We start from the raw sequence: 15,251 nt of genomic DNA on the forward strand, positions 1-15,251 counted from the left end.
AAAGGTGATACAAATAAACATGATTTAGACATGCTGACAACCCTTATTAAATTCTTTGTTAAAGGTGTTTCTGGCAGGTAAAGGTACAGTTTGGGCATGAACAATGATTGTGAACATTTTCTATGAAATAGCTACTTGACCATTAGGGCTGTAGAGGTCTATATATTTGCAGAGGACTATCTTATTATTGCAGAAGACAAAAGTCTAGAAGAAAAGGACAACTTTTGTGAAATGAAAGTCATTTATGCTGTGCAACGACAACACTTTCTTCCAATGTGTACAGTAAGTGTGTGTTCATCTGTGTGTGTACAAGAAGAAAAACAGAGAGAAAGAGGGACATTTATGCTGCAGCCGAGCCTTGTTTTTAGTTCACACACCAGGTATCTGCTTCGGCTGGCTCATTGTCAATCCACACAACATGCTGTGCTCTGCTGGTCATTTGTTTAAAAGCACAGTTTAGTGTCTCTTTGTAAAGGTGTACTATAAAAGAAGACCAGAGGGAGTCTATCATAATGAGGTAGTATTTAAAGCCTTTACCAACTATAGAGAAGACAGTAGGCAAGGAAAAAGTGCCCATCTGAGGCTTGAACTCAGTCCAGCAGAGAATGAATAAGACACAGTGATGGAAAGTTTCGCCATTCGTGTCGCCATTTTACCTTGATATCGATGCTGCTGTCATCCTCGTTGACAGAATTTTTCACAAGAATATTCTCAAGTTTCAAGTCCCGATGCACTATAGCTGTAGAGTGTAGGGGCAAAAAATGTTACATATACATAACTGATGTGAATACTCTGATGTGAATGTATGTGACAATCAGAGTTTCAGGACTAGGTGTCGTAATCAACATTTAAATCTACATTTTTATACTACCAGTGGATCAGATAGGTGTAAAGTGTATACTCAATAATGAAACTGCTGATAATTACAACACAGCTTGGATAAATTACAAATCCTGTTCACACTGACATCAAACTAGTAGTTTGTAAATTTTCTTGAGTTTGCTCAGTATTTCTCCCAACCCAAAGACAAGTATGTTACTTTGTCCTTGACTAACGCAGAGGCTTCACTGCAAGACGTGATTTTCATGTTCTGTACTGTGGTGGTATACTGCTCCTAAATTGTCAGGAGTAGTAACACTGAGGGCATATGTTCCCATCGAGATGAATAAAAGCTAAATAAACTATATGGCTTCATGGAGTGAGCCAGTAGAACATGGCCATGTTTTGAAAAGTCACTCAATTAAAATCACAGTATTCTTATTAAATAAAGGTGTTCTTGTCTTAAATTTATATGCCAATCAACCACAACATCAAAACTACCTGTCTGATGTAAGTCCCACTCTCTGACTAATCAGCGCCTGCACATAGGACATCCAGCGGTCTGTCACCAGGACATCAGCAGTGGATCCTCTGAGTACATACAGGATCGTGCCTCCGTAGATGAGGCTGTTGAAGTGCATTTTGTCGGGGATCTGGGAAATTTGGAGGCCAAGTTAATGTCTTTGGCTCTTTGTTGTATTCCTCGAGCCATTTCAAAACAATTTTTCCAGCGAGGGAGAGCACACTGTCCTACTGAGGGAAGTGCTGATGGTGGGGGTGTATGCTTGGTCTGCAACAATGTTTAGGTGGGTGGTACATGTCAAACTAACATTCACATGAATGCCAAGACCCAATTTTTCCCAGCAGAACATTTCTTTGTAAGGACATAAGCAACATTACAGACTTCACTCAGCAGTGGCTTTACTGTTGTGGCGGACTGCTGTATACCAAGAACTGGAGTCAGAGTTGAACTACTGAAAAAAGACTTAAGTGTAAAATGATTTGCTAAGGTCAGTCACAAGTATAGGCTATGTTTTGCACACACTAACACAATGATCTGTTTACTTTGCTTTCTAGTAGTAGACCAGGCTGAAGGGTCTCGTTAACAAAACTTGGAAGAGTGTGGGAAGGCAGGAGGAAAAATACAATTTGCCCAGGGCAGTCGTTTTTGCTGCACTGTTTGAAGCGACCAATTATACAATGCAACAGTGTTGATGGTGTGTGAAAGGCAAGTTAGACCAACTGGTGTAAACAAAACAAACACCTGAAAAGATTCTGCTTCCATTTTCCATTTAAGATGTTTTTTGCACAGTAATTCCTTTGAACAGCTTGGGGCAGCTGAACTCTCAATTTCATATTCAGAATTTAATAATTACACTCATTTTAAACAAGAGGTACCAATTTAAAATTACATTAGTTAGTCTTCTATATGTCTGGTTGTTTAAAAAAAATATTAATGAGAAGAAATGATGGTTTATTTGCCAGTATAATTTTGATACATTTTAGTTTCAGAAATCATCCTTTGAGGAAGTCACTGAGAAATAGTACAATTTATTACAGCTTTTGAATGTGCTGTGGTAATACACTCAACAAAAACATAAACACGACACTGTTTTTGCTCCCATTTTTTATGAGATTAACTCAAAGATGTAAAACTTTTTCCACATACACAACATCACCAGGGGCTGCACAGTGTCGTAGTGGTTAGCACTTTCACCTTGCAGCAAGAAGATCCCCGGTTCAAATCCCAGCCTGGGCCTGGGATCTTTCTGCATGGAGTTTGCATGTTCTCCCTGTGCATGCGTGGGCACTCCGGCTTCCTCCCACAGTCCAAAAATATGCTGAGGTTAATTGGGTACTCTAAATTGTCCGTAGGTGTGAATGTGAGTGTGATTGTTCGTCTGTATATGTAGCCCTGCGACAGACTGGCGACCTGTCCAGGGTGTCCCCTGCCTTCGTTCGAGTCAGCTGGGATAGGCTCCAGCACCCCCTGCGACCCTAGTGAGGATAAAGCGGTATATAGAGAATGGATGGATGGATGGACAATATCACCATTTCTCTCAAATATTGTTCACAAATCTGTCTAAATCTGTGATAGTGAGCACTTCTCCTTTGCTGAGATAATCCATTCCACCTCACAGGTGTGCCATATCAAGATGCTGATTAGACTCCATGATTAGTGCACAGGTGTGCCTGAGACAGCCCACAATAAAAGGACACTCTGAAAGGTGCAGTCCTCTTCAATGGCTGTGCGAAGTTGCTGGATATTGGTGGGAACTGGTACATGCTGTCATATACGCCGATCCAGAGCATCCCAAACATGCTCAATGGGTGCCATGTCCAGTGAGTATGCTGGCCATGCAAGAACTGGGACATTTTCAGCTTCCAAGAATTGTGTACAGAACCTTACAACATGGGGCCGTGCATTATCCTGCTGCAACATGAGGTGATGTTCTTGGATGTATGGCACAACAACGGGCCTCAGGATCTCATCACGGTATCTCTGTGCATTCAAAATGCCATCAATAAAATGCACCTGTGTTCTTAGTCCATAACAGACGCCTGCCCATACCATAACCCCACCGCCACCAAGGGCCACTCCATCCACAACATTGACATCAGAAAACCGCTCACCCACACGACGACACACACGCTGTCTGCCATCTGCCCTGAACAGTGTAAACCAGGATTCATCCATGAAGAGAACACCTCTCCAACGTGCCAGACGCCATCGAATGTGTGCCCACTCAAGTCGGTTACAACGACGAACTGGAGTCAGGTCGAGACCCCGATGAGGACGACGAGCATGCAGATGAGCTTCCCTGAGACGGTTTCTGACAGTTTGTGCAGAAATTCTTTGGTTATGCAAACCGACTGTTTCAGCAGCTGTGCGAGTGGCTGGTCTCAGACCATCTTGGAGGTGAACATGCTGGATGTGGAGGTCCTGGGCTGGTGTGGTTACACGTGGTCTGCCGTTGTGAGGCTGGTTGGATGTACTGCCAAATTCTCTGAAACGCCTTTGGAGATGGCTTATGGTAGAGAAATGAACATTCAATACACGAGCAACAGCTCTGGTTGACATTCCTGCTGTCAGCATGCCAATTGCACACTCCCTTAAATCTTGCCACATCTGTGTCATTGTGCTGTGTGATAAAACTGCACCTTTCAGAGTGGCCTTTTATTGTTGGCAGTCTAAGGCACACCTGTGCACTGATCATGGTGTCTAATCAGCATCTTGATATGGCACACCTGTGAGGTGGGATGGATTATCTCAGCAAAGGAGAAGTGCTCACTATCACAGATTTAGACAGATTTGTGAACAATAATTAACAGAAATAGTGATATTGTGTATGTGGAAAAAGTTTTAGATCTTTGAGTTCATCTCATAAAAAATGGGAGCAAAAACAAAAGTGTTGCATTTATATTTTTGTTGAGTGTAGTTACAACATGGATATGGCAAATTGTTTCCAGTAGTTGTACTTGCATTATAACTCAAAGCCTCTGCTGAGGCTAAGCACATCTATGACTAACAGTTGAATGTGGTAACTGGTAGCTGAGGCTGACAGAAGACAGGGAAAAATTTGATAATCTGAGAAAACCTGAAGAAATTTAGGCACATAGGCTGTCATTTGACAAAAGGGTTCTGGATGCCTTTTTCAAAGCCAGCACTTTCTCCTTAGTATCATTAGTCTTTGTAGTGGTGAGGTAAACCAGCACGGAGGGACTTTCCATGTAAAAACACCTGTTAATCAGTGTTGCTCCCTGGCTTGTTGTAAATTAGTCATTAGACACATGTAATGATACCTCATTGCCAAGCAGTGTCCTAAATTACCTCTAACCAAAGACTTTACCATTAAAAGAGGGAACAGTTTTTCCAAATAAAACCAATTTAATTAAAATGTTTATTATTTCTTTTTCCTGGCAGCTATTCATTATTGTTATTTTATCAAAATAAGCTCCATTTCCATAATGACTGAAAGCCATAATGGCAAGAAATCTCACATCATTGAGGGCAACACAATTTGAATATAATAATGGCAGTATGGCATTATTACAAATTAACTGAAGCACACTCTGTTTAAAAGACAGCCTGAACTCTGCTTTCGACTAAAATATAATCCTGTACAACATGTTGCACACTAGAGTACAATTAATGTAGATAAGATCATTTTCAACACTCACAATGTCAGTCTGTAACATTACTTTACCTCTTCTATGAAGGTAGACAACAGCATCAGCTAAACTGCAGATTATATTTCTTGTCTCATCCTCTGTGAAGAACTTCTTTCGCTGCAACAGCTGCCTCAGGTCACCTCCTTTGCACAGCTCAGTAACCAAATAAATCATCTAGAAACAAGAGGAGAAATGCATCTTAGTATACAGTTCATTTGTGTGCTCATCAGTAACATTTATGCAGAGGCATATAGTATGAGGAAATTATGGCATGTTACACTCATCCACTCACTTAATCATGCTTACTTTGCATTTTCACTTTGAAGGACAGCAGTGCTTACCGTAGCTGTGCGATAGACTGCCTGAAGACGTATTATGTGAGCGTGATTCACTTGTTTGAGAATTTCTATTTCATTATCCACCATCACAACTTTCGAACTTCCTGGCTGATGTGACAGAAAGTCAAATCGAAGCATTTGTTTCTCTACAAACATGAAGCTCTCTTATTAAAGAAACTTTTTATTACATTAAAAAGGCATTCCAAGGGGGATGCCAAATGCACTCACCGCTGGTCTGCAAACCTCCTTAATAGCCCATTTAGTCTGTCTCTCAATGTGGGTGGCTTCATAAACAACTCCAAAGCTACCTTGACCCAATTTCATTCCAAATTCATAAATTTCCTGTGGGGATAAAAAAAGGGAAGGAAAAAATAATACATTTGTAATATACACCGTCACACTGTCAGTCAAATACAGCAGAGGATTTCCCCTGAGCTTGTGTTAAGGCTCTAGGATCATTTCACTATTGTTTTTCAAAAACATTATGTCTTAACTCAAGACCTGATGTCTGAAGTACATCGTAATTTAAAGCTCTCTTTAAAAAAAACTTAAAGTTTTCCAGTCTCTAGAGCTGCAGAATATAGTATTTTTAATCAAGTTACAAATGATTAAGTTGCTGCTGCAGTTCATTCAATCTCAGGTCTAATTAACTTGATTATTATCTGTGTGCATGCAAGACTGAGCACTAGCTGCTTCGGATTTGGCAAAGGGACCAGACAAATTCCCCAATGAAGCGAAGCTATACAACAGCAAAGTGGAGTTTGGTCCTCGACTGGTGCAGATGGAGTGGACTATAAGGTCACCAGTGACTATGTATGTGTGGAACTTGCTCATGGGTAACCACATAATAGGTCTGTGGGGGAATCATGTATAGAAGATCTCCATACCCTGAGGTCTGTGTCATTTTCCAGACGTACATCAAGCACATCCTTCTTCAATGTTTCCTTACTGGTCCACGCGGACATCAGGTTCATCTACGGATGAAAGAAGGAGGAGGCCATTATCCGTCTGAAATTAGCCAAGCTATAGCATGATAGGCAAGTAAAAGACAAAACAAGTTCTGAACAGAGAAATAACTATACTTATTTGGCTATTCAATTAATTATTTTAATAGAAAAATCTGTGGAATTGTTTTTCTACTATGGCTGTTATTGCAGATGAATGGAGTCATAAAGACGGATTTGTTAACATCTGCTCATTAAGGACCAACACATGTTTTTTAATACTGCTGTGGTGCCACATTTGTGACCATCTTCTTACATTAATTACTAACAGCCCAAGCTCAACCTTAAGATTAATCAACTAAACATCTCCATGTCAACCAATAAATTGAACAGTTCTCTCATTCTTTCATGACCCAGTTTACCATCATTTCTAACCATTAGAGCCTAATCAATACTGGACAACCACAGGTCTACAACCCAAAAGCATTACATTTGCAGTGATACAGTGACACACAAATATTCTCTAATACAAGGAATCATAAGTGCTAGTTTCAACAAAGTGCCATAAGATGGACAAAACATTTTGATATGAGCTTCATTTACCGTTTAAGCTCATTAAGCTACTTCTACGGGTTTACTTTTCAAGTACTGCACAGAATCACTGAAACTTTACTTCTCCAAGTCTAACTTGTCACTTTTTTTATCACTGGTTTATGACCAAACTGCTGTCTCTGTCTGAGCTCATATTCACTTTAAGCACAATTTACTCTGCTTGAAAAACAGTCTCTAAAGCCAAATTAAATGTAAAGCAATTATCAAGTGATGACTGGGAGCGATGAAGTGGATCCACCACACGCACGGCAATTAATTATTAACAAGGAAGCGGTGTCTTTAACCTCTTCACTCTGATGCATTATTTTAGTCCTGACAGGCCTCTCATAACAGGCCTGTCTCTCCCATTATCTCCTGTCTATTTTCCAATCAAAACGATTGTGACAGCCTCTGGAAATTCCAATCACCTCAATCACAGCTCATTTGTGGAAGACAGAGGCATGTGATGAGTGTATCACTGAGGACTTGAGGTGACTGGAGAAAGGTCTTGTGCACCTCAGATGTCTCCCATACAGAGGCGTCTGGTTCTTGGCCCCAGATCTCTGATACAAAGGAAATAAGATATCAAGGTCAAGTTCAGGTGAGAAGTCTGACCTAACAGACACAGGTCTTGAATTGCTTTGAGGCTGGAGTGCTAATCTGCAATCTTTAGACCTGTTTTTTTTTTTAAACAGCAATACAAACTACTGTTCAGAACACAAAATAGATTACTTACTGAACTATTTTTTTAAACTCAGTAATAACTCAGGTCTCAAAAGGCTTCATACAAACAACACAAGCAAAATGGTCAGACTGGGTCAAGATGCCCACAAAAAATATTGCATTTGGCAAAGATAAACAAAAGTACCTGTGCCTCTTCTGTCAAATTTGAAGAAAAAAAAAAAAGCTTCAACTTCTTTTTTACCACCTGTTAGGAAACACACCAAGAGGGCAGACTATAACAGGCAGGAGGATCCTTCTATTTCCCCCAAATCCAACCACTATTTGGAAGAGTTGCTCCTGACAAACACTCAAGAACTGCTAATGGAGTGACAAAGATATGATTATGTAGTGGCTCGCAAAACATGTCCACTTGTGTCTGTTGCATGACCAAATTGCTGCAAATACACAGTGGCAGCAGGTAAGAATGGCACCCCTGTGGCACTTGTGCACCTAAAATGCTTTTCATTAGGGCTACATTTTCTGTCCAGATACCTGTACATTAGCACTTATGATGTGAAATTTCAAAACCTCCCTGAAGGACCAAGTCTAGACTACTTCTCCTTTTTCTTGACTTGATTAAGTCAGCACTACAAAACTCTGCATATGGATCTCTTTTTTTAATCTCTGCATAAAGGACTGACCCAAGAATAAATACAGACTTGTTAACTAGGTCAAGAAATGACAAAACAGCCTTTGTTCACCCACAGGCGCTCTGAAAGATAAGCAAACATCAGCATGCACCCCAACCCCAAGAAGACGCAGACTAAGGTCCAGCTTTTACATTCAGGTTGCCTCATCTCCAGTTTCAGCAGGAAGTAATTAGAGCCGACAGTTCATCACAGGTCAAGTCCATACTTGCCTCACCTCTCCATCATTCTGTCAGACAGCAATTTCTGCTTATTTACACTGCTGAGTGAATAAATATACAGAGCACCTAATGACTGGAAATGTCAAATGAGATATATTGTGCAAGAAATAAGCATGCAAAGTCTATGTCATGTGGAACAAAGAGAACAGGTACATACAAAAGATGATTCTGATCCTGAGAAACTTTTCCACGCTTAAACCTGCTTGTCTTAACTCAAGATTATATATATTTCCTTTCTAAGCCTTCACTGTCTCAAAGCTCTGAACAATAGATATGTAAACATGTCACCTTCAGCTGTGAGAAATGAAAGACATTTATTGCTATTTTTAACATTTCCTAGACTAAACAGTGGACCTATTAATTACTTAACTATTCATTGCAATTTGTAATCAATCAATAATGTAAATAACCATTATTTGAACCCCTAATGGTATAAATAAGTTCCACTGCACAGTAGAACAATTGATTTCCATGACTCATTGCATCTCAGAGAGAAATGGAATATGTTGTTGAAAATACAATGTCAAAAAAAAAAAAGTCACCACTTTTCAATCTCAACCCAACAATCAAGATATTACACAGCTATCAGTTATTGCTCAGGGTCTTTCAAAGTTTACTTACTTTAATTGCATAAATACTAGAATAAATTGGGTTTGAATTCAGTCACATTGCCTTTAGCTGTTACAAGCAGCTGGAGAAATACAGCTTGAAAAACAAACAAAAACTGAATCTTACCAACTGCAATTAAAATGTACACTGCTATCCGTTTTGCTTGAGCCCCAATATTACATTTTACTCATGTGAAACTTAATCATTTATTGACAGCTTGGCTTTGATGACAAATGATAAACTTCACAGTCCTAATGAAGCGTGGAATTACATTACCTGATGAGGCAAGAAATTGCATGTTTAGAATGCAAATATCCCGTCTACTTCACTAAGTTATGGAGTGAATCCAAATATTATGCAGGGAGATTATCAAAGCTTGTGGTCTAAATGTAATATACCGAGAGCACATCAACATTAAACCATTAAAGCCTGCAACAGACTTACTAAAGAGCTGTAAAAATATACTGTACCTGACAGGTGATGGACTAAGGACTGACAGAAAAAGGCGTAGCTTGAAGTAGCTGTTTCTATGCTGCAAACAAGTAATGCAGTTTCCCTATAAACAAGTAATTTAAAGGCCCCTCCAAGAATGCCTGCTGTCTTCAATGGTCATGTTTGATAAGTGTCTATTGGCAAGAAAACATGCTTTGCCAAAAGGAAGCAAAAGATCAAATTCTGCAATTTGCTCAGGGCACTCCACATGTTGCTAGGAGATAAGGGCCAACAAATTCAAATTTTCTCATTGGTTTAATCCTGGTTAAAGCTAATCTCTGCCCTTGCTGGGCTCAGCCTTGGGAAGCTAGGAGGGCAGACATCTAGGAAAATGTAGGCCACTGCAGAAACAAGAGCAAATCAAATATATTTCAATGACAACCCGGAGAAAATTCAGCACATTCACATCTAAGTACACAGATGTCCACAGCGGCGGTTATTAATCGTTCACCTTCCAACTGCCAAGTTAGTTCGTTACAACAACACACGTAGGGTAACCTAAACTACAATTTAGCTGGTTGAAATAGGAGTAGGTGTTCTATAGGTAAATTACCTGTTTTTTTATTGTCAATTTTAAATGAGACCATTGGATAATTTGAAGCAGTGAGCCTTCATATAAGCTAACTCGTATAACATGAATTAGCTTGTTAACCACATGAGCAAGTTATGTTGGAGAGCTAATTAACAGGGCTGCCAACTTGTGACCAGACTTTAGAGTGAGACTTGGTTTGTGCGGGATGCTGACAGGGAGTCTGGGGGCCTTCCCCCAGAAAATTTTGAAAATTATTGATCCTATTTCTTGCATTCTGGTGTAAATTAAGAGCATTTTGCACTTTTAAAATCTTATTATAGAGAAAACAAGGGACAATAAAAAAACACATTGAGCTTAAAAAAAAGCAGAAAAAAACAGAGCAAGGGCAGGCAGTATTGAAAATGGTTCTTCATGTAAGATATGGATGAAAGTTCTGTGGCTGGATGTACACAACCCATTTCAGTATTTTCCATAAATATATGCATAATTGAAATAACTCCAGCAACCACTTTGTAACAATTGTCTTGGAGGATTTTAATGCGCCCTGCGACAGACTGGCGACCTGTCCAGGGTGTCCCCTGCCTTCGCCCGAGTCAGCTGGGATATGCTCCAGCACCCCCCGTGACCCGAGTGAGGCTAAAGCAGTGCATAGAGAATGGATTTTAATGCACACACTCAAGAGCTTCAAGTAGACCACATCAGCCAACTAAACAAATACAAAACATATCTTCGTAACTTAAATTATCCATTCACTTAACAGAATTACAATCAGACACTAAACTCTCTATTAAATATCAAAACGATACATGTGATTCTAACAACTCAACAGCTTTACAAACTCTAAGATTAAACTCTCCACAAGGATCCAAAATAAGTTGGACTTCTACATGAGAGCTTTAATTATTCTTCATCTACTTCCTGAAAAGTTTGGTCAATAAATAAGACAAAAACTAATATTTTCACCTAGACAGCCGGGTTTTTTGAGCATCGCACCGTACTATGATGTTTTTACAATGATGGTTCTACTATGGAACCAGTTTGACATGTTCAGGCATTCTATGAGTGAAACCTCAGAGATTTCAGGTATCAGAAGGTGGTTTTCAATTTTCTCTGTTAACTTTCTGCTTCAACTTTAAACTAATTTTCCCTCACTAAGCCAGCCCTCTGGACTTCCAGTAAGCTATGTTCCTATTGGCTGTCCAGGTGACTGCTTGGTGTTATCAGGAACACCTGAGCAGCTCAGTGTCTTCCTGCTTTATGTCTGCAATCAAACATTTCCTCTGCTTCTCTTCACTGAACCGGGTTTGGTTTCATTGCTTTAGTTTGTTGTTTAGGTGTTGGCTTGCAGCTTCCAGCAGTAAAATCATCTTTAATGTGTTTATTGGTGTGTTTTAGGGTTTTGTACTTGATAGTTGTCTTGGTAAATGTGGTTCTTTAGCCACAGTTAGCACATGGTGCTAATGTGTGCAGTGATTAGTGGATTTGGTGCAGCTGAGTTGTCTTTATCTTGGCTGTAGTGAGTCTTTAGAGGTTTTTGACACATTCTGTATTCTTGTTTGTCAACCAATGTTGGTTGTCCAGAAGGGAAGAGTTCTTGTCTTGATTCTCTGTTTAAAGAGGTTCTCTGGTAGGCTGCAGGAGACTTATGCGTTTGGATTGTGCTAGTTTGGTTTTTGTATGGTTTTATTTGGACGACTATCTTGAGTCCCCTCCATGTGGTTTAGTGAAGTTTTCTGTAACAGTTCTACAAAGCAACCTGTAGCAGAAGAGACTTTGAGAGTTTTTAGGAAGTTCTGGAGACCAGACTTTAGAGCAGCAGAAACATTTGTCAGCAGTTTGAGCAGGAGAAGGTGAGCTTCAGAGTAGAAATGAGAAGGAAACCTTCTTGACCCGTGTGGTGAGGTCCTGTACCAAGAGTTTGAGCAGGTTGTGAAGAGTCTGTAGTTCTTTGGTCTGAAAGCACCAGAAGAGTCGACTCGCTAAACGAGAAAACAGGAGATATAGTTGGTTCTTCTATCGCTCGGCAGTTTCCTTAGACTGAATATCAAGTTTTTATTTTAAATGATTTACCTGTGAGCCCAAGAAGACTTCAATAAAGTCCCTCCATCCCCTGGACACAACATATTTTATTACCACGTTAAATCTTATTTTTTTTAATGTTTTTTTTGTTTTAATCATATTTTTTTTTCTTTGCTTGTTTAGTTTTGTCATCTGTGTGAAAGGTGCTAAACAAATAAAGTTGAATTGATAAACTGAATAACTGACTAACTCATGATTGTGACAACAGAAGTATTTTCATTGTGATTTAAGGGTGTTTCATTTTTAAGGTTTGGGTTAAAATCTTGACAGAAAAAAGACTAAAGAAATAAATTCCACTGAAAAGCAATTAAATCAAAGGAAAAACATTTAAAACAAAACTTTCAAAAAGAAAATTTAGCAATTAAATTATATTAAACACAAAAATTAGATAACAAGACACAAAACATGTAATTATGAAATTAAACATTTTAAACAAACATTAAATATGAAATATTTTAGATAATCAAACATTTAAAAATACAATTAAACAAGAATATTAAACATTTTTTAAAAAATACAAAATTATATTAAAACTTTAAAAAGACATTTAATGACAAATTAAATGTTTAATTAGAAAATTAAATCTTAAAGACAAAACTTTGAATAGGAATTAAACAGGAAATACAATAAAGCATTTAAAAAGAAAATTAAACATTAAAAGGTGGTAAACATTTAAAAATAAAAACCTTAAAGATTTAATTGAAAAATTAAACATTGGGAAAGAAAAGGAAATTTTTCAAACAAGCCGATAAAACATTTGAAAAAACAATTAAACATTAATAAGACAAAACATTTCAAAATTAAATCAGACATTAGAAAAGAATAAAAGGTGAGAAAAGAGCAAAACTAAACATTTAAGAAGAATCAAACTAAAGACAAAACATTTGAAAAGATACCAGTTAGACTTTAGAAGATCAAATTAAACAGAAGAGACTATAAAATGATCAAAAAGAGCAAAAACTGATAAAGGTCTTCAAGTGTTTTCTAGCCTGAAATGAAAACATTGAGTTGTTTCTTCAAACATTTCCTCTTTCTATGTTCTTGGTTTGATTGTGGACAGATTTACTAAGAGCTCCTTTCAGAAAATTGCTTCCAGATAAAGTCCACTAGTAGTTGAAGGCATCGATCTAACTAATGTTACCTTCTGATCTCCACAAACTTCACTGTTCAGTGAAGAGAATCAAAGTTTGTTCAGGATTTCTAAAGAACCCACAGGTGAAGGTCTGAGAAGAACTCAGATCATATTTCTAAATGTGAAATCAAGACTCATCGTCACAAGTTTTAAGGCTTCTGTTAATCAGAAAGTTCAAACTAACACCGAAGTACAGAGAAACTTTTAAAACTGCAGTCCTCAGACTGTCTAAAGGTTCAAACTAACAGAGATCTAATCAGTAACTTCTTAAATTTCAGGCCTCAGACTGTCTAAAGGTACAAACTAACAGAGATCTACTGTGGGACTTTAAAAATTTCAGCCCTCAGACTGTTTGAAAGCTCAGGTCCTGAGGACTCGGGAGGTCTGGAGGCTTTGGAAAGTCTTGAAACTGAGGGTTCAACCCTCCAGCACAAAGGCTGAAGTCCAACCCCCTGGGAAAAACGGTCGAGTTGAGACTCGAGTTAGAAAAACTCGAAAATGGCAAAAAATAGATGATAAATGCGCAAAAAAACACTAATTAGTATCTGAACAAGTAGCTCAGGGGGAAAGAAGAGTGACTACCAAGCAGAAGGTCGCAGGTTCAAGACCCACCACAGGCATTTTTCTTTCTTTGTCTAAGTTTTTCAAAAAATTTAAGGAGGGTCTGATCTTGAACCAGCAACCTGTAGCTCCATAGGTAAATCCTTAACTCACTGAGCTACAGATCAGTTAATAAAACATAATTTCGTCATCCCTTTGACATCGTAGTTTCCAAGTGACCACATGGGTGGAGACAAGGCAGAGTCTGGGCGGAGAGTAGGAGGGGAGGTGGGTGGCGGCCTCCCCGACTGCCCCCCTCTACTCCCCCACCACCCACCACCCACCACTCCTTCCCCCACCCGACGAGTTTTTCGAAAATCCGAGTCTCGACGGGTTTCCTGAGTTTCTGGAATTTCCACCCGGTCGAAGGCAGAAGAACTTGTCATGAAGAGGTGTTGAAGAGGTGTTGAAGTTGGCGATGATGGAGTGACTTTTTACAGCAACGAGAAGGAAGATGACTAGAAGAGCAGAAGTGCCACCAGATGAAGGAGCCTTTTGAGAGGCAGCTGGCATCGTGATTGGACGGTACTTTGGTCTGATCCAATCCAGCTTCAGCTCCAGAGACGGCAGGAGGGACGAGTCACTGGAGGCTGGGTGGACGAAGAAATGCAGCTGAGTACATTCCAGAAAGCAACAACAGAGGAGGACTGCAGTGGCCCAGGGCCAGAACAAACAGAGTAGCATAGTATGTCTCTTAGAAAACATCCTAGTATAGCCTTTGGTATGAAAAATGCCATCAACTCAAGATCCAGCATCCCTAAAATCCATGGAATCGGCTCCAGAGAAATGAAGGAAGGTCAACTTTTATCAGCCTCCATCCAGATGTTCAACTTGATATCTTTACTTTGAGATTTTTAGTACCATAAACCTTTAGTATCACACTTTATTATCATTTATTAGGAATTTAATGGAATCCACCAGCAGATTTAGTTTTTGTTGAGAAGTTTTATTCTTGTCGTCGTGGGACTGCAGTATTTAAAACTGTTCCTTCTATTTGACATCATGTTTATTAGTTTTAGTGGAGAAAGTTATTTTAATTGTCGATTAGTTCCTTAAAAAACAATTAATAAATTGGATTAGTCAAGAGGTTTAAATTTCTTACTTTGTCATATTTTAAATGACAAAATATATAAAATAAAGCATCTTGAGACAATTTCACCTGTAATTGGCGTTATATAAATAAAATTGAATTTAAATTGTATGTATCTTATAATGTTGGAGGAATTCAGACATATATGTTGGAAAACACATTTTCTTTGTCCATTAATCTGTTGATTGTTTTCTCCAGTAATTAATTTCTTGTTTTGGTTTATAAAATGTCAAACCCAAATATATTCAGTTTACTGTGATT

General features: G+C 38.7%; 1 protein-coding gene across 2 annotated transcripts in view; it reads right to left on the minus strand.

Annotated features, from left to right (window-relative positions):
• stk33 (serine/threonine kinase 33) overlaps nucleotides 1–15,251 on the minus strand; it is a 121,084-nt gene that overhangs the window by 101,360 nt on the left and 4,473 nt on the right. For both annotated transcript variants that reach the window (XM_022192285.2, XM_051944111.1), the window contains exons 2-6: nucleotides 6,218–6,304; nucleotides 5,559–5,672; nucleotides 5,334–5,438; nucleotides 5,028–5,166; nucleotides 657–739 (exon numbers count right to left, since the gene is read on the minus strand). In XM_022192285.2, coding sequence (XP_022047977.2) covers nucleotides 657–739; nucleotides 5,028–5,166; nucleotides 5,334–5,438; nucleotides 5,559–5,672; nucleotides 6,218–6,304 — 528 coding nt within the window. The remainder of the gene's footprint in view (nucleotides 1–656; nucleotides 740–5,027; nucleotides 5,167–5,333; nucleotides 5,439–5,558; nucleotides 5,673–6,217; nucleotides 6,305–15,251) is intronic.

The sequence above is a fragment of the Acanthochromis polyacanthus genome, chromosome 2, assembly GCF_021347895.1.
Source record: "Acanthochromis polyacanthus isolate Apoly-LR-REF ecotype Palm Island chromosome 2, KAUST_Apoly_ChrSc, whole genome shotgun sequence".
Lineage (NCBI taxonomy): Eukaryota > Metazoa > Chordata > Actinopteri > Pomacentridae > Acanthochromis > Acanthochromis polyacanthus.